At 42.4% G+C, this 21,732-nt stretch overlaps 1 protein-coding gene across 2 annotated transcripts; it reads right to left on the bottom strand.

The window, feature by feature from the left end:
- Positions 1-1,604: 1,604 nt before the first annotated feature.
- Crls1 (cardiolipin synthase 1) lies at positions 1,605-21,181 on the bottom strand. Of its 2 annotated transcripts, none has more exons than XM_021193686.2 (7): positions 20,717-21,181; positions 17,802-17,939; positions 12,564-12,693; positions 7,429-7,514; positions 6,505-6,573; positions 4,525-4,616; positions 1,605-2,528 (listed from the first exon to the last, which is right to left on the bottom strand). In XM_021193686.2, the coding sequence occupies exons 1-7, from the start codon at positions 21,023-21,025 to the stop codon at positions 2,441-2,443; spliced, it is 912 nt and encodes a 303-aa protein (XP_021049345.1). In that variant the 5' UTR covers positions 21,026-21,181; the 3' UTR covers positions 1,605-2,440. The 2 variants fall into 2 exon arrangements, with proteins under 2 accessions (XP_021049345.1, XP_029392842.1); XM_029536982.1 differs by lacking the exon at positions 20,717-21,181 and adding an exon at positions 20,499-20,639.
- Between the last annotated feature and the right edge of the window lie 551 nt (positions 21,182-21,732).

Raw genomic sequence — 21,732 nt, 5'->3', positions numbered from 1 at the left:
AAATAAAATTCTAGTATGTTTAATGGACAGAATATATTTCATAACAATTCAATACAGAAGAGCCCGAGGGCATTTGGACTGTAAGGGTAGATACAGAAAGTGTGTTGACCAGAGCTAGATTGAAAACCCTGCATACTAAGGATACTATGGGTCAACAATAACCATATAAGCATATAACATTAAACAGAGTAAACATCTATTTCTTCCATAAGCACTCTGCCATCTTTTTATTTCACATTTCTCTCTTTTTTTTTTTTTTTTTTTTTGGTTGGCCTCAAACTCAGAAATCCACCTGCCTCTGCCTCCCAAATGCTAGGATTAAAGGCGTGCGCCACTGCCCAGCTTACTTGACATTTCTCAATCACCATCCTGGATGCTCCAGCAGTCCTTCCATCTCTAGCCTCAACAGCTCTCAGTTCAGAAAATTATTATGGGAGACTTGAGGCAAAGGCAATGACCAGCCTTGCCCCATCCTTTCTCTTTCTCCCGTGATTCAGTGGTAGAGTTTAGTATGCTCCAAGACTGGCTGGCTACATTGCTTCCCTACTGCTGTGACAAACGCCATGACAGAAGCAACTTCCTATGGAAAGGATTATTGTGGTTTCAGAGGGTAAGAGGCTGGCAGCACGTAGGAACAGCAGTTGGAGCTAAAAGCCGACAGTTCAAATCCTGAATCACGAGCAAAAGCAGAGAGCCAACTGGGAATGGCACATGGAGGCATTCTCATCCAAACCACCAGTGCCTAAGCTGGTGCTCTGGGATGAGAAGTCAGGACCAGCAACAGAGTTGCACAATGCAATAAAGCTTGAGTCTCTAACTTCTATTTGAACACAGTTCAACAAAATGACTAGAGGCTTACTGTATAGTTGCATGTTGGGGAATGTTTCTGTGCAGTGTATTCAAATGCTGATTTCTGTACCCGATCATCATCTGGGTGCAGGCCAGAGTTTGGTATTGTCATGATTACGAAGCATGTTCTGACTCAGTGTTTTCTAAGATATTGTTCTCCTTTACCTCTGATTGGTTCAAGAGATGGTCAGCTTATGGTTGGGGAGAAGAGTTAAGGCTAGACTTCCAAACCGAGCGAAGGGGTCCTGGGTGTAGTGTTGAGTGGCCAGGAGGGAGTTGCCAAGAGGACAGGGATGGGGAGGAGCAGCCAGGGTAAGACTAGAAAGGTAGGTAATGGGGCATGTGGCTGGGTAGTAGGCAGCGTAGCAGGGTTAGAATAAATCAAAACCCTGCCCAGCCAGTGCAAGAAGTTTATCAATAAATATTCCAGGTCTCCTTGTCATTATTTCAGAGCAAGGGCAGGCGCAGAAAAGTCCTGAACTTTTACATCCACATTATACTTAGGTTAAGCTAAGGAGAGAGGGCAACCAAAGGCCTCTAGTATATGGGAGGAGCCTCCCAGCTTCTGACCCTACCTGTACCTCACTTCCCTAAACACAAGGGTAGAGCAGATCTTTAAGGTCAGATGGTATGGAATCAGTAAGTTTTACAACATAGGGGGAAGCGCTGCATCTAAGTGCACTTCACAGATCGGGAAACTTATGCAGTCTCATAAACACATACCACAGAACAACCCAAGTGGAAGGCATGGGATCTTTCCAGCTCTTTTATTTTTTTATCATGTTAACAATAGAAGATTCCCCAAAGTTAAAAAAAAAAAAAACTTTGAAAAATAGAAAGTTTCATTCTATTTACATGACATTTGAGCACAGGTTCCAGTATCATACAAACATTCCAATACAAACAGGGAGAAGGCATGATGTCATTCTCGGCCTTTCAGAAGCAAAGCCCAATACATGTATTCTCCCTTTGACTCCTGCATTATCTGTTATCCTGATACATAGACTATTTGGTACCTGAGAGGCTGGAAGACTACTGGTGAACTTCAATGCCTTCTATTTTGTTTGTTCTTTTTTGTTTTCAAAACGTACTGCATTTTAAAGCTCTGTACACCTTTACACCACCCACAGCTAAGTTTATTCTCACTTTTCAAATGATCAAGTATTAATCACATGAACTATTAATGTATTTATAGATTTAAAATTCAAGCATAAAAATGTATAGCCATGCTGTGTATGGTATGTATCCAATCTTAGGAAATTCCCTCCTGTTTTCCTGTTACCAACTATGTTTTTAAAAAACATAAAAAAAAAAAAAAAAAAAACCTAGAATTCATCTCACAAATTAATCAAAAACCTAAGATTAAAAATTCTACATTATAGTTTTATTTGTATTTAAAAATACACTGGAAATTCTGTATAGGCCCATGATCGAGCTTATTTTCGCTGTACATTTCTTCGGTTTTGAAGACATGGTTTGTCTGACAAGACCTTTTCCAAGCTGAACACCAAGATCGGGAAAGTCCTGTAGCTTTCACTGGCGCTGCTGCCGATGACGAAGTCACTTCCTTGCTGCTGGATCCGGGTGCCTCTCATTTGCCCTTTATCACCTGAACAGTTTTCCGACCATAGTGATAATAACTGTATGCTGACGCAGCTGTAGTGAATGCTGTACAACACCTTGAAAAGAGAGCAATGGGATTCAGCTGTCAAATCCAAAACCACCAACAGCGGCAATCATGAAGTACACATGTAAACATGAGCTAAGAAAACAGGGCTGTGTGGTGAAACCAACTACCAAATCTAAACTCACGGCTTCCTTTAAGACCTCATTTACACTGGTGATGCCAAATAAAAGCCATCTAATTACCGAGGCCTAAAGACTAGTAGTATAGTGACTATCCTTTCCCACACATAACCCTAGGTGTTCAATGTTCTCATTTTTCTCCTACAAAAGCACATTCATACAGACATGAATGGCAACAACTGTAAAACAGACTGGCTCAAACTAGACAGTTCCTACTCAGGGCTGCTTGGGGGCCTACCTAAAGTCATGCAATACCCTGAAGCAAAGACAGGAGATCAGGTTATGTCTGGATGCAGTTTATTTGAGAGGAAAAGATCCTCCACAGATAATCCAAAATACAAAGGGGGGGGGGAACCAACCCTTTATTTTATGTAAGAAAATTAAGTTTAGACTGTATCATTTTAAAAAGTGTTTAGTATAATTTACTTTGATTAACCAATCAACTTTGTTTAGAGATCTAAAGCGAAGTTTTAAATATAATTAAATGTTTACCAAATATCACTGTCAACATGGCAGCCTATTTATAACCCTTGAAAGTTTGAGTTTGACACATTTCAAGATATTCACAGCTGAGGGATTAGCACACTGAAATAGAATTCCTAGTGCTCACCCTGGGTGTCCTCCCACTGCACCCTCCACTAGGCTGGGTCTTTAATACCACTGTCCACTGTCTCCTGGGCACCAGCTCACCTATCGATGTGGCTCAAATGACACTTCCTTCCTATTTGTCCCTCTTCTTACTTTCTTTCCCTCCAAAATTCCTAACACATCAGCAATCCTTCTCATCCCTCTAAGTTGTGACTGCTAACTTCTGTCCTCAGTGCCTTACAGTAAGACTAAGATAGTGCACGTTGGCTAGTTGTGTTACAGTAAGACTAAGAATGACAGTGCACGTTGGTTAGTTTGTTACAGTAAGACTAATAGTGCACATTGGTTAGTTGTGTTAATCACTATCTACTGTAAAAAGCAGCTGCTCTGATGAGTGTTGGGAGATGCACTAACATATGGGTATACAGACAGGAACTTAGGGAGGCAACTTATTACTATGTCCGTTTAGCAGAATGTTAAGTTCTTGCCTAGGGCCTATGCCTTAGCCAGGCAATGGTCTGTGGGTCCTGTTAACAGAAACTGGCTTTAGGTCCATTTTGTGGAATAGGTTTTAAATACAATCAGAAAGTGGTTGGCTACTCCCATATCATTTATGCCACTACTGCAAACATGGGTATATCTTGCACTTACTATTGTAGCTCTCAGGGTTTACAGCTGGGTAATAACTGTTGTTTATGAGAGATTATGGGATACACAGTGCAAACAGAAGAGCTATATCACACTCCCAACCTGCAAGGCTCAGAGATTAACATGCAAGCAGCAGAGGAAAATTGTAAGAGCCAGAGGTAGTGGGCATTTGCCACAAAAAGCATTTACTGGACATGGCAAAGACACTGCACACATGAAATTATAGTAGCTGACTGTATGCACAAAACAGGTAAAAACTGCATGGATGCTGCAGGACCTCAAAGTTCAACTCCTTTCTGAGGAGCTCTTGGCAACTGATGGCTGTCGAGTGAGAGGACACTTTCTTTAGGGCTACAGCTCCTGAGGTTGCCCATGCTCCAGTGTGCCTGTGCACTGGGTGGACGCAGTGCACAAAGTCAGGAAATGAAGTGGAGGAGAGAATAGGAAGGGAGAGAAAGACGGTGGCCATTGCTTGTCTACCTCATGTTCATTAGCATTATGCACTTCAAAAACAAAGTCATTCTAGACTTATCACAACAAGCCATTGTACTGATATTCTCAAAATAATTCTAAGTTTATCATAGTAAATTCAGTAACTTTAGTAGTTTGAATATAAATTTGAAGTAAACTTACCATAGTATCTGAAGATAAACGCTGTCAGCATAATTGAAAACTGGAGCTGCCAAAGAAGCTGCCACCAAAATTAACTGGACTGCTGTATTTACCTTAAAAATAAAGGCATTATAAATCAACATTGTCAAATGGACCCTGTTTTAAGCTTTTGAGGCAAAAGTATTCTCATCATGATAAGCATTCTGGATATTGACTGGCATTATCCATGCCAAAGTTGGCATTCCCGGGTGAGAATAAGTACCAGATCAGAATCACTAACTGACCTATCTGCCCATATAGGTACCCGTCATTTATAACGAGGGCAATGACAACTATCAGAAAGTACCACCGCTTGAATCCCATAGCAATTCAATGATGCTATACAATTCTTTGCCCTTGTCCCTAGCTGTCCTGACACAGCTCTGTAAACATGAAACAATGAAGTGGCTTCTCCTTAGGGGAAAGGTCACAGTAAGCACTAGAGTAAAACCTAGAATCCCGACTTCCAAAGCCACTTAGCTTGCTGTCTGAGTACCCTGTGAGGTCAGAAAACTGAAATTCATTTATTGCTGTGAATTCTTCTAGGGAAATAAGCACTGTTTAACTCAGCAGCACAAAACAGAACCAGAAAGAGTCAGAAGACAGCATTCTATGAAACAAACACAGCACCGGGCAGTTTGAGAAAGGTGTACAGAGATACCCCTAGTTCTGCTATTTATTCTGCATCACATGACAGTGATCACACTTTGACTTTAAAATAATGTGTTTTTCAGAACAAGTGTTTACTGGTGCTGGGTCACTTGTCCCAGCACATCAAGTGACTTTCTATGGAGGGCTACACACAAATTGCTGCACTTGACACAAAGTCACATGAAGCCAAAAGCTCCCTCTTATAGTGGTAATATTCTGTGCCAGGGAGCCTAATACAAAAACAATGTCTCAAAGATATCTGTTACATCTCTGTTATAAGGAATGGAACCGACGGATGGCTTCAGTGAACTTATCAAGGCATTAATATCTTTGCTGTGCAATAGTTGATATACATTTATGACCTTGAAAAAGACTTAGCAAAACACAATAGACAACTTAGATAGACTATTACTGTCTATTCCCTTTTCATCTAATACTCTTTAAAAATAAAGGGTTGGGGCTTGATATGGCTCAGCAGGGTAAATCCAGGGAAATCCCTGGAGCTAAGGCAAGCTCAAGATTCAACTAGGAAACTTTGCCTCAATCAATAATTGTGGAACGTGAGAGGCAGACTACCAACATCAGCCTACACACACACACACACACACACACACACACACACTATACTACACTACACACAGGTACCTACAATAAAATGAATGAATGATAGGAAAAGCACAAGAAACTTCATAATTTTGCATCTCAAAGAGTACTTACATCTCACTTTTCACCTTCCCTATGATATCATTATCAAGGTATAATTCTTAAGACCATCAATAAGGAGCCGGGCGTGGTGGCGCAGGCCTTTAACCCCAGCACTTGGGAGGTAGAGGCAGGTGGATTTCTGAGTTCGAGGCCAGCCTGGTCTACAAAGTGAGTTCCAGGACAGCCAGGGCTACACAGAGAAACCCGGTCTCAAAAAAAAAAAAAAAAACCATCAATAAGGATAAACTACACATACTAACAATCTAAAAACATTTGGAAGACAAACACAACTCATTTTCTAGCCCCTCTAATCAATGCATTTAAATTTATCTCATTCTCAAGTTGCTAAGATGGCTCAGCAATCGAAAGTGCTACAGTCAAACCTAAGAACCTGAGTCCAACTCCCAGGACCCACAGATGGAAAGAGAGAACTGACACCCACAAGATGTCTCTGCCCTCCACCCATGTGCACGTACATACTTATAAACAAACTTTTAACAGTGTTCTCCTCCTAAGCTGCTCCTGACTGACTTACATTCATGTTATTATAAGAAAAGCTCACAAAGGACTGACTTCTTTAAAGGGCTGCTGCTATGAGTATCTTACCTTGCTGATGAATGTTGGTTTTAACCTAGCAGTGGCATAGCAAGGATTGAAGTACTTAGCTAGTGTTCGCTGGCAAAAGAAAAAAAAAAGTTACAATTTATTGTTCAGGTTTCTAACAAAAGTTACTAGTGCTTACCCTATGCCTAGTCCCAATGTATAAATATCTTGCTTATTGAGTAAAATGAGCACTATTTACATACGTTGTTGTTATAATGATACTATTAAAAGATTCTTCAAAATGTAAATTTGTCAAGCGTTACACAATTGTATAGAGTCACTCCCACACAGTTTGCTTCATCACAGTCACTAAAGAAATTTATGTTACTCTCTTCTACAGGTTAAAAAGCAAAATAAATGTTTTTCCTGAGAACCAAAAAGGTAATGCTATACTTATGTGCTCAAATATTTAAAGAGTCAATGAACAGTATGTAAGCAAGCTATTCCATTCTTCTAAGACTGATTTTAAAAACCACTTTTAGACTATCCATGGTGAATAAGTGAAGCACTGGACAGCTTGGAGACAGGAAACACCTCTAACAGTCTGTTGGGGTCTGGCTGGCTGCCTTGGGCTTCATACACCATCAACTGAAGAGCTGGACTTAAAATAGAAATTAGGCTTGTGTTTGCTTGTGTTTTCATTAGGATCTCACTGTAGCCTTGTAGTCCCTAGAGTAGTCTCAGCCTCATAGAGATCCATCTGCTTCTGCCTCTGGGATGCTGAGATTAAAAGCATGTGTCAACACACCCAGCCGACAAATACAGCTATTAAAATGGGCTATTCATATGTTCAAATTGCAGGGTATTTTTTTCTAATTCCTGGTAAATAAATTAAGAAGTAACTGCCATAAATAACTCGCCTAAAGTGAAACTGCATTCAATAATTAAGTTAGAAGTAATGCTAAAGGAATATTCTCTGAACCTTACCGGTGTTGGCAGAGTTCGGTATCTGACATAAAACACAGCAGCGATCAACATTACATCTCTTGAAATTATCATGTAAGTGAGTGGGACTGAAAAAAATCAAATATAAAATAATTTTAATGAGTTTAAAAATTACTAAGAGATATTATGACTGCATTAACGACTCATTCAGCCTCACACTATTCGATGTTTCGCTTAAGTAAGATTTTGTAGTAAATACTTATTGATTCAGTCCCCTACAGTGAAGCCCTGGTCTTTCCATTCCTTCTTGTAATCAGAATGAACTGCAGGCTCTGTGACTTATCTACCTCTAGAATTCCAACCCACTCACCACGTGTTCTCTAGTGTGTCTGTCTAAAAACTTTAAGTTTGTATGTAATAGTGTGAGCTACACCCAGCCGCCCCACACCCGACCCTTCTCAGCTTTGAGTTTCTGGGAAAAAGACCTCATGCTCACTGGAATCCAATGAAAAGCAACAATAAGGTGGTTAAAGGCACATGTCAGAGAAGTTGAAATATTCCAGAAGTCTCAGGATTTCTTGTCTCTGAATTTTAGCCTATTCTCTAGAGTTTTATATAGTTTCCTGAAATAAAAAAATTTTCTACTCTTGCTGAGCTAGCTCCTATCCAGACATCTGTTCTTCTCCCTGCCCAACCTGTCAATCAATTTTGCCATAAGCTGAGTCTTCCTTATCCAATGTGCTTAGACAAGAGACATTTCAGATTCCAGTTTCTTGAGTTCTGGAATATTCTCAGCTGAGCATTACTAATCCCCAAACAATACAAAACCCCAAACTGTTTGTCACTGGGAATACTCAACTCATATTTCTCATATTTCCCAGCACGGCCCCAGAGCCATGACCAATAGGAGGCTGTTTTAGATGGGAAGTGAGAGAGAACTTAGAGCCTTCCGTACCATACAAAGTTACAACTATAGTCCTATATCTTTTCCAAATAAATTTAATGGGAAAAATCCTGAATTCAAATCATAGTTCACAGATATCCCTTTCATGGTATTTTCAAACAGCTCAGAGGTAATCCAAGGGTGTTTAGGGCCCTCTCCAGTTCTGACATTCTATTGGCTCTGCACCTGCAACTGCACATCCAATTGAATTTGCCTTGGCTTCACCCTCTATTACAGTACTGGTTCAAAGAGAAAAATGTGTTTAGAAGAGAATGTGCCAGGCTACTATAAACCATGTAAACCATGATTTATAAATGTATTTTTAAAAATCATTAAACAAACATTTCTACAGTGAGCACTGGCTGATAAATTAACAACAATCACAATTTAAAATGCAGCCAACCTTTGCAAATCAAAATCCATTGACTGTAATAAAGCTATGCAAGGATGGAGGTGAATGGAGGTCTATGGAGGTCTATGGAGGACTATGGAGGTCTATGGAGGTCTCTGGAACGCAGTCTTGGGCAGTGAACTGCTCTTGCAGTCAATCTAGCACTGGGACCTGGCAGTGTCTTTTGGAATCATTTTACAACCTGCAACCATCTGGTGAAACATATCCAAATAAAATACTCTATTTGTCATAAATATTCAATTTTAACTCATGTGCTGTTACTAGCATGATTTAAAAATATTATGGCAAAATTAGAATTGAGGGGAGGTGGGGTGGAGGTTGAGTAAAACAAGACACAAAGAAAGAAACTTTAGCCTTATCTCCCAGTAACTGATGAGCAGACCAAAGGGTTTCAGGACATGAAAGAGTTCAACAAGACTGGAAACGACACTTACTAAGCTTATACACAGAGCTTCGCAACACAGTACTGCAGGGTATCCCTTCACTGAAGCACATGTTTGTAAAATCTGACTGCACATAGGCTAGAAGACTAAAGTCACAGAGCACAGTCTCTGACAACACAGTTAAGCTTGAAATCATTAACAAAAGGCATCTACAGAACTTTGTGCATGCTAGGGTTCTGACATTCAGCCACATTCCTAACCTAAGAAATAATTATTAACCAGATAGACAAGAAAATGTTATGAAAGCAGGAAGATATTCTGCACGGACAATGACAAGAGCACTAACACACACAATAGGGGAGAGAGACACGGAAGCAGGAAACACAGCTCAAACCAGCTTCAGAAAAGCTAGACAGCCACCAGCAAGGGGCCCATCTATAAGGCTGTGCTGTCAATACACACAGCCATAAGGACTGTCAAAACCTAAGAGGTGGCTCATCAGAATGGAAAGATATGGTAAATGCAAATAAACACTCGATTTTGAAGTTTTAAAACTTCAATTTGGTAATTTTTTATTGATTATATACTAGAATCACATTCTAAACTTTTTGAATTACACTTAAAAGCTTTATTTAGTGTGGAAGCCTTTGTGGTGGGGGCCATGGCACAGCAGGTCAAAGGACTGATCTGTGCCTCTGCTCTCTTTGCACCATGCCGCTCCAGGACTGAACCCAGGTCCTCAGGCTTGGAGGCACCTTTACCCACTAAGTCATCTCACCAGCCCAGCACAATGACATTAACACCGTGGGCGAAATAAAGCATTATTAAAATTTTAATCTATCTATTGTTTTTAATATGGTTACTAAAGAATGTTTCAGTACCCGTGATTCCTTTCTTATTCCTATTAGAAGAACTGGTATACAAAAAAAAGGATCAAGGGAAACCCAGAGAACAGAAGGGAAGAGAGGCAGTTAAAGAAATAAACAATCCATGACTCTTTCCAAACCCATATTTGGTTCATTAGAAGTCATAGAACTGGCAAACATGTGGCAAAGCTAATCAAGAGAAAGATAGAAGGAAACAGGATTCAAGATGAAATTAGGGCATTACTACATAGCACATGTCTTATGTAGCAACCAAGAAAAAGTTGCTACAAATAAGAAACTTCTGTTTTTTTGTTTTGTTTTGTTTTTTTCAAGACAGGGTTTCTCTGTGTAGCCCTGGCTGTCCTCCAACTCAGAGATCAGCCTGCCTCTGCCTCCCAAGTGCTGGGATTAAAGGCATGTGCCATCACTGCCCGGCGAAACTTCTTAATAATATAAATAAAATGGGTAAGTACCTAGGAAAAAAGAATCACAACTTGCAAAATGTACACAGATGCCATGATAAAACCCACTACATTATAACTTAAAACATTAATTTAAAAACCAACAAACATTTTTTTAAGAAAAAAATTTCAAGCTACAGCTTGGGGATTTAGCTCAGTGTCAGAACATACTTATCAAGTATAAAGCTGCTGGCAGGGCAAAAATCACAAAGAGCACCTCCCCACACAAAAAATATGCCAGGCTAATCTCACGAATCAAATGAGAAATCTCCACAAAATACAATCAAACCAAATCCACCAATATCTCCAGAATGCATCCTGACCAAGCTAGATTTCCAACAGGAACCACAGGTTGTTTTAACCCTAAAAAACCAATGCACCCACCTCGTTAACAGCAGCTTAAGGGGGAGTGGCGGTCCAGGGGAGACCCTAGACCAATAATATGTCAAGAAAGAGTTCTCAGTGTCCCATCATAATAGACACTTGGCAAAAATTTCCAAGAAAAACCATTAAACTTGAAGAGAGGATCTCTACAAGAGTTGCCCCACCAAGTGGCTATGAATAGCCTTGTCTGAGCCGGGGTGAGTCAGCTTGCAGTGAGGAAGTCAGAGATAATAAAAGAAGGTCATTAACATGGCCAGTGTATACTGGGCCTGGAGACAAGGCAGAATTTAACATAGTCAGAAGGAGAAAGTTGCACTAGACACTGGCTAACATTAGGAAGAAGCTGATTGTCGACATATCAACTAATACACAACAGACCTTCCACTGGTAAGAACAGTAAGAACTATTAAATACTTGAGGATAAATCTATCAAAAAATGTATTACTGTCTTGAAGAAAACTATAAAACTCCGAAAGACGTCAGAGGAAGCCTAAGTATAGTAGATACGTGGCATATGTGACCCATTCTTGTAAAGAATGTCAAAAGTTCCAAAGACAGCTATAAATTCCATGCAACCAAATCAATCAAAACCCCAACAGATTTTTCTTTACCATGGGGAAATAATTTTGGAAAAAGCCAATTCTAGTATCATAACATTGGAAAACAGCTAAAAGTTATCTAACTAATATGTCTGGAGCACTTAGAAAACCAAAGACATCAAGCTGGACGAACATTACTACTCACTGTCTACCGGACATCAGTGATGGACACTCAAGGACCATATGTAGAACCGGAATGAGACATCATTACAGTCTGCCTACCAGATGCAAACAACGGACACTAATGACACTACAAGACCAGAATGAGACTCCATTCCACTTGTACCAGACACCAACAATGGACCAGCTTCTATTCTCAAACCCTGCTTCTAACACTTGGGGAGGATGAGGAAGAAAAACTGCTTGAGAAATGCATATCGCCGAAGTACAACATGAAGAACCAAAGCAGCAGCATGTACAATGGATGCGCAGAGCAGGAGACCATGAAGTACTTACATAATGCATTATATATGTATGTGATTTGAAATCGCACAATAATAATGTACATTTGTACACATATCTTCATAGAATCAGAGTTCCTATCACGAATAAACTGTACTTAATAAAGATAACCATGGGGGCTGGAGAGATGGCTCAGCAGTTAAGAGCACTGGCTGTTCTTCTAGAGGACCTGAGTTCTATTTCAGGACCCACATGGCAGCTTACAACAGTCTCTATCTCTAATTCCTCTAGACAAGGGGATCTGATACCCTCTTCTATAGCACCAGGCACCAAGTAGGCACAGACATACTTGCAGACAAAACACTCATACATACCATATACATTAAATAAAAACTGAAAAGAAAAATCAAGTGACTTACAAAGACTTTAAATCACTTCCAAATATCTGGCCACTAAAACACAAAGTATCACCAAAAATTTCTAGAGTATTATGAATCATGTATTATTATCTCAATTAATTTTAAACTAAGTTATCTACTGTAACAAGGATGTAAATTCTGTAATAAGCAGTGTGACTGTGATAAGCAAAACAGTTATTTAAAATCAAGGAAACAGTTTAAAGTTAAAAATATATTTTGGAAGAAAAACCAGTTTTTTCAAGAACAGGCCTAAGCTCACTACCATTGTTCTTCCTTGTTATTCAATGTACACACGACAGTGTTCTTACCTGGAATAAGATCTGCATAGGTCAAGCTAATATATAAGATGCTGATAAGAACTTTATCAGCAAGTGGATCAAGAGCACTTCCCAATGCTGATTTTTGATTGGCCCAGTTTCGAGCAATAAATCCATCCAACTGAAAATAGAAGTGTTTTTTAAAATAAACATCATAATTCAAGAAGAATAATTTGAAGCTTAAGAGATACCAGAAAAACAACTATACTTTCAGAAAATGTCAGTAAAATCTCATTTCTTATTCCCAAACATTCTTACTCCTTTAATTTTTAAAATAGCAATTAGTCTGAAATAAATTTCACATTTATACTATTGTTCTTTCTCCTTCAGGGTGTCCTATTGACTTCTCACTATTTCTATAACGTTCCCATGTGGGATGAACCCAAACATACATAGAAATGAAGAAACCTCACAAAACTCACAGAAAGCAGACTGAGAGGGACCAGGAGCCTACTCTTTTGAGCCAAAGTGGACACCTTTAACTATGGCACTCAGCTTTCACATCCCTATCTGTTTTACTGTAGTATCTGACTCTTGTGGGTTCTTTATTTCAGTGTACATGTGTGTATCTAAGCCATGTGTATACAGTGTCCACAAAGGCCAAAGATCCTCTGGACTGGAGGTAAGGGGAACTGGCAGCTGTCTGATATGGGTACTGAAATTCAATCTCAGGTCCACTGACCTGGTTCAAGTTCTGGCAGAACCATCTCTCTTATCTAACTCATTGTAAGATTATTTATCCATTTTAAAATTTATTGTTTTCAAATGATTAGGCTAGAGTTCAGTGAAGAGTATTGACTAGCTAGCTTCTGTGAGGNGCTGGGTTTGATGACCTGCACCAAACACACACGCGCGCACACACACACACACACACACACAATTTTAGTACCACTAAAAAAAATTCAATGTTCTGACTATGCTTGTATTACCTATATTTGAGTGAAAAACTTAATCCTCCGTGTCTACCCTAGGTAAAATGCTAATACCTAAATATCTTTTGTTGATTTGTTTTGTTTTGTTTCTTAAGGTAGGGTCTTTCTGTGTAGCCCTGCCTGTCCTGGAATTTGTTCTGCAGACAGTCTGGCCTTGAACTCAGAGATCCACCTGCCTCTGCCTCCCAAGTGCTGACATTAAAGGTGAGCTCCACCACTGCCTGGATTTTTTTCTCTTTTCCTTCCTTCCTTCCTTCCTTCCTTCCTTCCTTCCTTCCTTCCTTCCTTCCTTCCTTCCTTCCTTCCTTCTTTTTTTGAAACAGGATCTCACTACTCTGTAGACCAGGCTGACCTTTGAACTCACAGAAATTCGCCTGTTTCTGCCTCCCAAGAGCTAGGATTAAAAGCATCAACCATCATGCCTGGCAAATGACTTTTTTTATTACTTATTTTGATTAAAAACAATATTTTAAAGTACAGATCATACTTGGTTGACAAGCTTTTTACCATAAAAACTGAATCTCCAGCCTAATTTGAGAAAGGGCCAGACTTGGGTCATTGGGGCCACAAAAAAGAACCAAAACTAGGTGCTGCCTAGTTACATGACACAGATAGAAATGTCCTGTTTAGCCCAGGCTCTGATGTACGGTACTCACTTTATTTAACTTTATACTTCAACAAATGTTTGCAATTTCTACGAAAACGATCAAAACTAACTTGTTTGCACTTAGGCAGGATACCCTTTAAAGACAGTAAGTCCTCCTTGTTGCAAGTATTCAGTAAGTTCAAGGAGACAGGCGTATGGGAGTAGTTAAGAAATTGGCCTAGGCCTGGGGATGATCCCTAGCCTAGCACAGCACAAGAAAACCCATCCACAACACAAACAGAACAGCAAGAGAACTGGTTCAAGTCCTGGTTTTGCATTCCCTTCTTGCACTGACCTTGAGCAAAGCTGGCTGCCTGGCCTTCCTCCTGTTTAAAACAGACGACACCCACCTACACAAGCCTTGGCTGCCTTCAGCAAGTAATATGATTAATACTTGTTCAGTCTCTTAGCGAGTTCTCAGAAAAGGTAGTTACTAACTACTCCAATCACAATCAGAACAACCTATCAGCTTTCTCCCTCCCCTTCCCGGTCTCACCCTCTAGGCTCTTTTGGTTTTTGTCTGTCCGTTTGTTTTTCTGAGACAAGTTCTCTTACTCTGTAGCCCAGAACCCACTATGTAGACCTCACTGGTCCAAAACTTTCAACTCTCAACCTGCCTCTGGTGTTGGGATTACAGGCCTGCAGCACCTGCTCAGCTATTTTCTTAAGTGAACTAGACATACAATGTCTGCAGTGGGGAGCTAAGGGCTTGGAGACCTGGCTTTCTGTAGTTTGTTCTGCACAGCTCACTTTCGCCATCATCTCCCATATTCACTGCTCCTCTAACTGGCATGGTCCTTTGCAAACGTGTGTACAACTCCTTCACTGCACCTCACCCTCAATACCAAGGCCGTGCACTTCAGGCCAGCATGCTAATGGATAATCACCACTCAAGAAAAATACAGAAAAACTCATGACTGCAAACCTATGGGCACTCAATTCCTGGCCACCCCTCATCTACTGACAGCATCTATCTTTTCTTATCATGCTTAGATATTAGGTCACCCATGACCTACGTCATTCCTACTAAATGCTCTCATTCTAGCCCACTGCCATTGTCTATTTTCTCCTAGAAGAGAACAGGAAAAAGACAGCCAGTCCTCCTCCTGTTGCACCTAATACAGGACGGCCCAGCCCAGGTGTAGACACCATGTCTTCCCTACTTGAAGCCCATCCCTGTTTGTTGTTTCCCTCCTCCTCCTCCTATCTCTCTGCACAGCCTTTCCCTCTTCCACAGTGTCTTTTATCACTCAGCTAATGCGAAATATTTCCCAGTACACCCATCTCTAAAACATCCATCCCTTGGCCCTCTTTCTCTGTTCCCTACAGAGCAAAATTCCCTTAAAAGTAGGGCCAGTCATTACCGCCCTCACTTGCTCATCAGCTTAGGCCAACCTTGCTCATGTCTCTAGAATGAGGCTATGCCAGTGCCTGGCAAACACAGAAGTGGATGCTCACAGTCAGCTATTGGATGGAACACAGGGCTCCCAATGGAAGAGCTAGAGAAAGTACCCAAGGAGCAGAAGGGGTCTGCAACCCTAAGGTGGAACAACAATATGAACTAACCAGTACCCCCAGAGCTCGTGTCTCTAGCTGCATATGNAGCAGAAGATGGCCTAGTCGGCCATCATTGGGAAGAGAGGCCCCTTGGTCTTGCAAACTTTATATGNCCCAGNACAGGGGAATGCCAGGGCCAAGAAGTGGGAGTGGGTGGGTAGGGGACCAGGGCAGGGGGGGGGAAGGGTATAGGGAACTTTTGTGATAGCATTTGAAATGTAAATNAAGAAAATATCTAATAAAATAAAATAAGAAAGTTCTCCTGCAGATCACCCATGTGCCATCAGGTGACCTCTGCACAATAGCAGCTTTCTGGTCACTATCTCTGGGACACCTCCCTGCCCAGGCTTCCCTTCCTGCTCTCTCCTAACACCCCCCCTCCAAGCTTGTTTCTTTCCTACTGCCCCCTCTCTCCCCCTTCTCCCTCACTTCCCCTTCCTCCCTCAGACACTGGCAACTCCTCTTCTCATGTCCCCTGCCACACATGAGCAACAGGCGTTAGAAGCTTCTATTTTCCCCTCAACTGTCCCGTCTCATGTTCCCCATGTCCCAAAGTGTTACTTGCATGTACCTTGGTAAACCTGTTTCCCTGCCATCACCTGCCCAGTAGATCAGCATACCAGTATTTAGACTCCCACAATCAGATCCTGCCATTGCCCTGTTTAAAGCTGGTGAGTGCAGAAGAAATCAAAGGCTCCACAGAAAAGGTCCTCAGTATGGCGCCAGCTAATTCTGGTTTCCATGCCCGCCTGCCCGCCCACCATGTCACACTTGTTAGTGGGGCTCTTCCTTCACTCAATGAGGCCATTTCATGTGGCAGTTGATTCCTGCCCCACAAAACCCTCACAAATTAACAAATATAAAAAGTGAACCCAATATCTGAAAACAAAAACTTTATAACCCTAAAGCATTCTTATCAGTCTAAAACTCCAGGGCAGACTTCCAGCCCACCCCAATAATGGGTAGAGACCTTCAGGCTTCAGTGGAAGAGCAGTGAAGAATGGGGAGAGATGGTGAGAACACGACAGATGGTGACAAAGGAAAACTAACATCTGTCAGGAAAGGACAAGAGCTCCTGTGAAAGGCTGTACCTGGGGCACACTTAAGACCATAAGACAATACAAATGTGCGCCTCTGTCCACCTTCAAAACCTTCAGGTAATCTAACCCTGACCTCTACTGCTACTGCTACTAGGCAAGTGCTGTCTGTGAATCACAACAGGAAAAGCAAACGTTTTTACTTTTGGAAAACGAATTTTCTAATATCATTAAATAAATAAATACAGAGCAAACTGTTAAAAAGAGAAAAGAGGGCTGAAGACATATAAACTGTCCCCTCCCAGGCGCTCCCTGTATGAGAAGATACTGTTTCCATTTCCACATGCTCACACTGCCCTGATCTCTAGTTTTTCCTCTGTCCTCCACCTCTCCCAATGGTGTTTGTTTGTAGGCTTGGAATTTTATAAATCATCTCAAATAGTTTGTGATAAGGTAAATGGTAATACAGCCATATATGATGGTAGTGGTCACTCAGAAAAAGTAACAAAGCCTTCTATCCTAAAATTACTTTCCCAATCCTACTGTGCTATCACACTCTAACTGACAAGAGTGACCTCAGAGAGCCCCACTCCTTGTGCACATGCTTAGGAAGAGGAAGAAAGCATGTCCAGTCTCACCTCCAACCAAGGCTGACACCGGCCTGTGGGCGGGGCACACCCTGGCTCCCTGGGACAGTAATGAACGCCTACCACGTGCACATCAGCTACTTCTACAGCATACACAAGCGTCCCAGCTCTGCTCGCTCTTTACTTACTCCATGGCAAGCACTCAGCTAAGGAGGTTTCTCCTTTGAAGAATTTAAACACCAGGGCTAAAGATTACCTTCTCCTGGGGTTCTCTAAGACCTTAACATGCTCCCCTAAATCTTATAAAAGCAGTTCCACATGGATGGTAAAGACAAGTCCTTACACAAAGTACTAGATCATACTCATGCTGAGAACGTCCTTCCAGAAAATGCTAAGGCTAGGCTACAACGGGAGTTACAGACAGCATGGGATTTGAAAGGGAGAAAAAAGCAAATATATTCAAAACTTACCAAATCCGTTAGCCCGGCTAAAGCAAAAACACCTAGTGCAACATTAAAGTCTTCTTCAAGAATCAGGTAGCCCAACACCGGGGCCAGGCCAATTCTTGTCATTGACAACAAATTTGGGATTGTCCATGGATTTTCATACTGAAAGACAAAGACAGCACGATTTGAATAAAATGCTATAAATTCATACTTTTAAATATATACCTTATTAACTGACAGGTAAGAAGATAAACTTTAATTCTTGTAAGCACATATATATATAAGTATATACATATAGAGAAATTTTAAATATAAAAGATGAACATGCCTTATTCACCATATAAACTAGCTTCTAATGACTTCATTAAAGCAAAAGATTTGAAAGATCTTCTAAGTAGCCAAACAGACTAGAATTTTGTCAGAAAAACAACAACAACAACAAGTTATCAAATCCAGGTACTCTGGTCAAAGGCTGCTAAAGCTAAGACAGAGATAGATAGAAACGGAGAGTTCTATAAATCTGTCCAAAGCAGTGATGGAGATGTTCAGACTCCTCCTTCTCCCTCAAGTAAAACCCGAGGCAGTCCACAAGCTCCCCGCTACCTGGGATTTCTGGTTCCTTCAAACTTCCTATGGAGCAAAGCTGTTAGACACTGGCACTACCAGAAGGGCTCCCGGCAACTACGCTGAAGGACAGACAACACCGCCAAAGAGAAAACTCACGAGCGCGCTCCAACTTCTAAACTCTTCAGCCTAGCAAAGCTGCAACACCCTGTGCCACATGGTACAGAAACAAGAATATCTTTCCGTGAGCCTGAACTGTTTTCTCCATTAGTCAAGATTCCACCCCCTTGAATGTTGTCTTCAAAGAACAATTTTAAGATCCCTTCAAATCAGTAAATCAGTAACCAACTTGCCTAAACCTTAACCTTTTTAGAAAAAAAAAGCAGGCTGCTAAGCTCACTGGGTATGGGTTCTTGCGCCCACTCTGACAACCTCAGTTCCCAGGACACACGTGGAGAGTGAAAAGACAATCCAGCGAAGCCTCGATCATTATGTGTGTTCAGTAGCAAGTATGTGTGCATGAACCAAAGGAAAAGAAGTGGCAATGCTCATTTCTCAAGATTATCTTTAAAAAGCTCATGACCCATCTACCTCGTAAGAAAAGGCATTTTATAATAAGAACCCAACAGAAAGCATGTCGGTGTAGAGGGTTAATACGGTGGCTGTTGGAGGAAGGTGGAGAACACAGCCATTGAAAATTATAGAACTTCAAATTCTACAGGGACAATGGCCAAATCAGAAGCAGTACAACCCTCTACTCTGGAATCGTCTATCCAAGTAGGACTACGCTATATAGTTGTATGAAAACAAGCTCAATTACACCCAGGTTCAAAGATTAGAATGTTCCTGAAATTTAGAAAAAGTGTCAAGCTGGTGAGAGAGCTCGGGATTTGCCCTGACCTTTGTATGTGTAATGAAAAGAGTAAGGCTACTGACCATACTGTGGGACAAAGTCAAATACTGACCCAATATTACAGCAACTCACAAAAGCTGGTAAGAGAGAAAGGTAGATAGCTCAGGGCTGTGCTAGAAAGCAAAAGCCATCAGACTGTGGTGGCACATGCCTGTAATTTGGGCACTCAAGAGGCAGAGGCAGGTGGATCTCGGAGTCAGAGGCCAGCCTGGTCTACAGAGTGAGTTCCAGGACAGCCAGGGCTACACACAGAAACCCTATCTCAAAACTAAAACAAGCAAGCAAAAGCTAAGAATGAAGAGCTCCAAAGTTAGTTTAACACACTGATAGAGCACGACTAAATAGAAAGCTTCGCGCAGCCTCCTCACTTCCCTTGGTAAAGACACGATACAGCTGGCTACCGGGCCAGTAAGTGCGGCTGTGCCCTACAAAGAAACGTTCACCCGCATGGTGGTGGTGCAGGCCTTTGATCTCAGCACTCGAGAGGCTGTGGCAGGTGAATCTCATGAGTTCGAGGCCAGCCCGATCAAGTTTCAGAACAGCCAGGGCTGTTACACAGAGAACAGCTGTCTCGAAAAACAAAAACAAACCTAAAAAAAGTTCATGAATATCTAGTTATTACACATTTGTACATTTGTGAAGGTCGACAAAACTTAATCTCAAATTACCCAACCAGATAACCTGTGGCATACTCGGCCAACTGTGCTGGGAAGGGCTTCAGCCAGGTTGAGGGCAACTTCAAAGCATCCAGCGTTCAATCTCCAAGAGTTTTAAAGCTAGGCCTGAAGCTGTGACCCCTGCCGGGGTGTGGCCACCTCAGCCCATGCTGTGTAACTGAGGAGAGCAGGGCAGTACAGTGGCCCCTGAAGACCTAACAATTGAAGATGTAATAATTGCATGGGCTTGCTAACATGACATCAAAAGCTGGGCCACACTCGTGCTCTGGTTGTCACCTTCTTGGGAAGTTATCTTATCGGGCAAGGTGAACAAATCCTTCTGTTACGTCAAGAACAGTCTGAAGCTCTCTATAATACAAAGTTGAAAGATCTTTTCATTACAACCTAAGCCAAATAATTATCCTCCGTGCTACTGTAGGAGATTACTAAAGGTCAAAGGATGATGTAAATCTACACAAACGAACAGAAGGGCCGTTCTTAAAGTTCCGCTGAACTTAACCTATACAGTGAAGATTCACTTCAAAAAATTAAAAACAGATTAACGAGACGAGCGGTCGTTGTTTTTACCTATGCAACGTGCTGACACACCTCCCAGCAACGGGTGAGGACAGAAGGAGATTACAGTGGCTTCTAACTTGGCCACAGACTGTACCCGGCGGGGGATCCCTGAAGTTCACCAAGATCGAACGCCTTGGCTGCCCGGAACTTCCCAGAACACGGGGTGAGTGTCGCGACAGAGCGCCGAGCCCGTCACCTGAGTCCAACCGACCCTCCCTCGTACGTACCGAGCTGGCGGCGCTCGCCGGGACCCACCGGGCGCCGGGGGCCTGCGCGGCGGCTCCTCCTCCTCCGGCGGCGGGCTCCGGGGCTGCCTTCCCCGCGCCCGAGCAGTGGGTCCGCGGGCCGGCGCCCGGCAGCCGCAAGGCGAACGCGGCGGGCCGCAGCCGCCAGCGCTCGGCCAGGCAGCCGAGGCAGCAGGCCGCGGGCGGCAGCAGGGCCCTGCGGGAGCCGCCCCTGCCGAGCCGCGCCCCCGGAGGCCGGACGGCCACGCGAAGAGGCCCCCACGCGCCGCGCGCCACGCGCCAAGCCAGCATGGCCGTGTGGCCTCCACGGAGTCCAAGGGTCGAGAACTCAGAAGCCCCTGGCACCGGCCGCCAGCTTCTCTAGAGAAGTCGAGCGGTGCCGAGGCCGTACGGACAACTCCATACTGATTTCTACACTGGCACTTTCCGCTTATACAGGTGGCCTGAACCGCCAAGGGAGGCTGCTTTCACGACGTTTTCACGACACCCAGCCGCTCTGCTCACCGGCGCCCCCGGGCGGCAGCAGCGAGCACGAGCAGCTAAGGCCCGCAGGCTAGGAAGACCTGACAGAGCGCTTGTGCCTGAAGGCTAAGAAGAATGACAGGTAGGGAAGACCAAGAGCGAGTGCCACGTGGCCACAGGAAGCCACTTATATCAGGCCCTGCCTGATGCCAAGTGGCCGGCTGGAGTGCATGGCTCTGTGTTATCACTGGAGGAGATTTAAAGCACTAGTGTTGACATCAAAGTAGTTAAGTACCTCCTCTTCTTCCTGAGCACTAAATACATATGAATAGGTCCACGTAGCAATGGGAAAGGTCAATAATAGCAACCACTAATTGTTTACCTGGGAAGTGCTTACTGTATGCATTATAGTGCCATTATTTATCCTCTCAACAACTCTAACATACTTTCTGTTTGCCTTTTTTTTTTACAGGTATAGAAACCCATGGACAGGGGAAACCTGCTTATTCTAAGACGTCTGAGCAAGAAACAAATCA

The sequence above is a fragment of the Mus pahari genome, chromosome 3, assembly GCF_900095145.1.
Source record: "Mus pahari chromosome 3, PAHARI_EIJ_v1.1, whole genome shotgun sequence".
NCBI classification, from domain to species: Eukaryota; Metazoa; Chordata; class Mammalia; order Rodentia; family Muridae; genus Mus; species Mus pahari.
Note: the sequence above shows the minus strand (reverse complement) of the source record. Positions and strands in the feature narration are given on the sequence as shown.

Excerpts from the sequence above, each read along its gene's own strand:
- Crls1 (XM_021193686.2), bottom strand. The coding sequence starts at position 21,025 with ATGCTGGCTTGGCGCGTGGCGCGCGGCGCGTGGGGGCCTCTTCGCGTG. Across the intron at positions 4,617-6,504 it reads AACCAACATTCATCAGCAAG|GTAAATACAGCAGTCCAGTT; the intron begins GTAAGATACTCA and ends TTTATTTTTAAG. Across the intron at positions 2,529-4,524 it reads GTTTATCTTCAGATACTATG|GTGTTGTACAGCATTCACTA; the intron begins GTAAGTTTACTT and ends TCTCTTTTCAAG.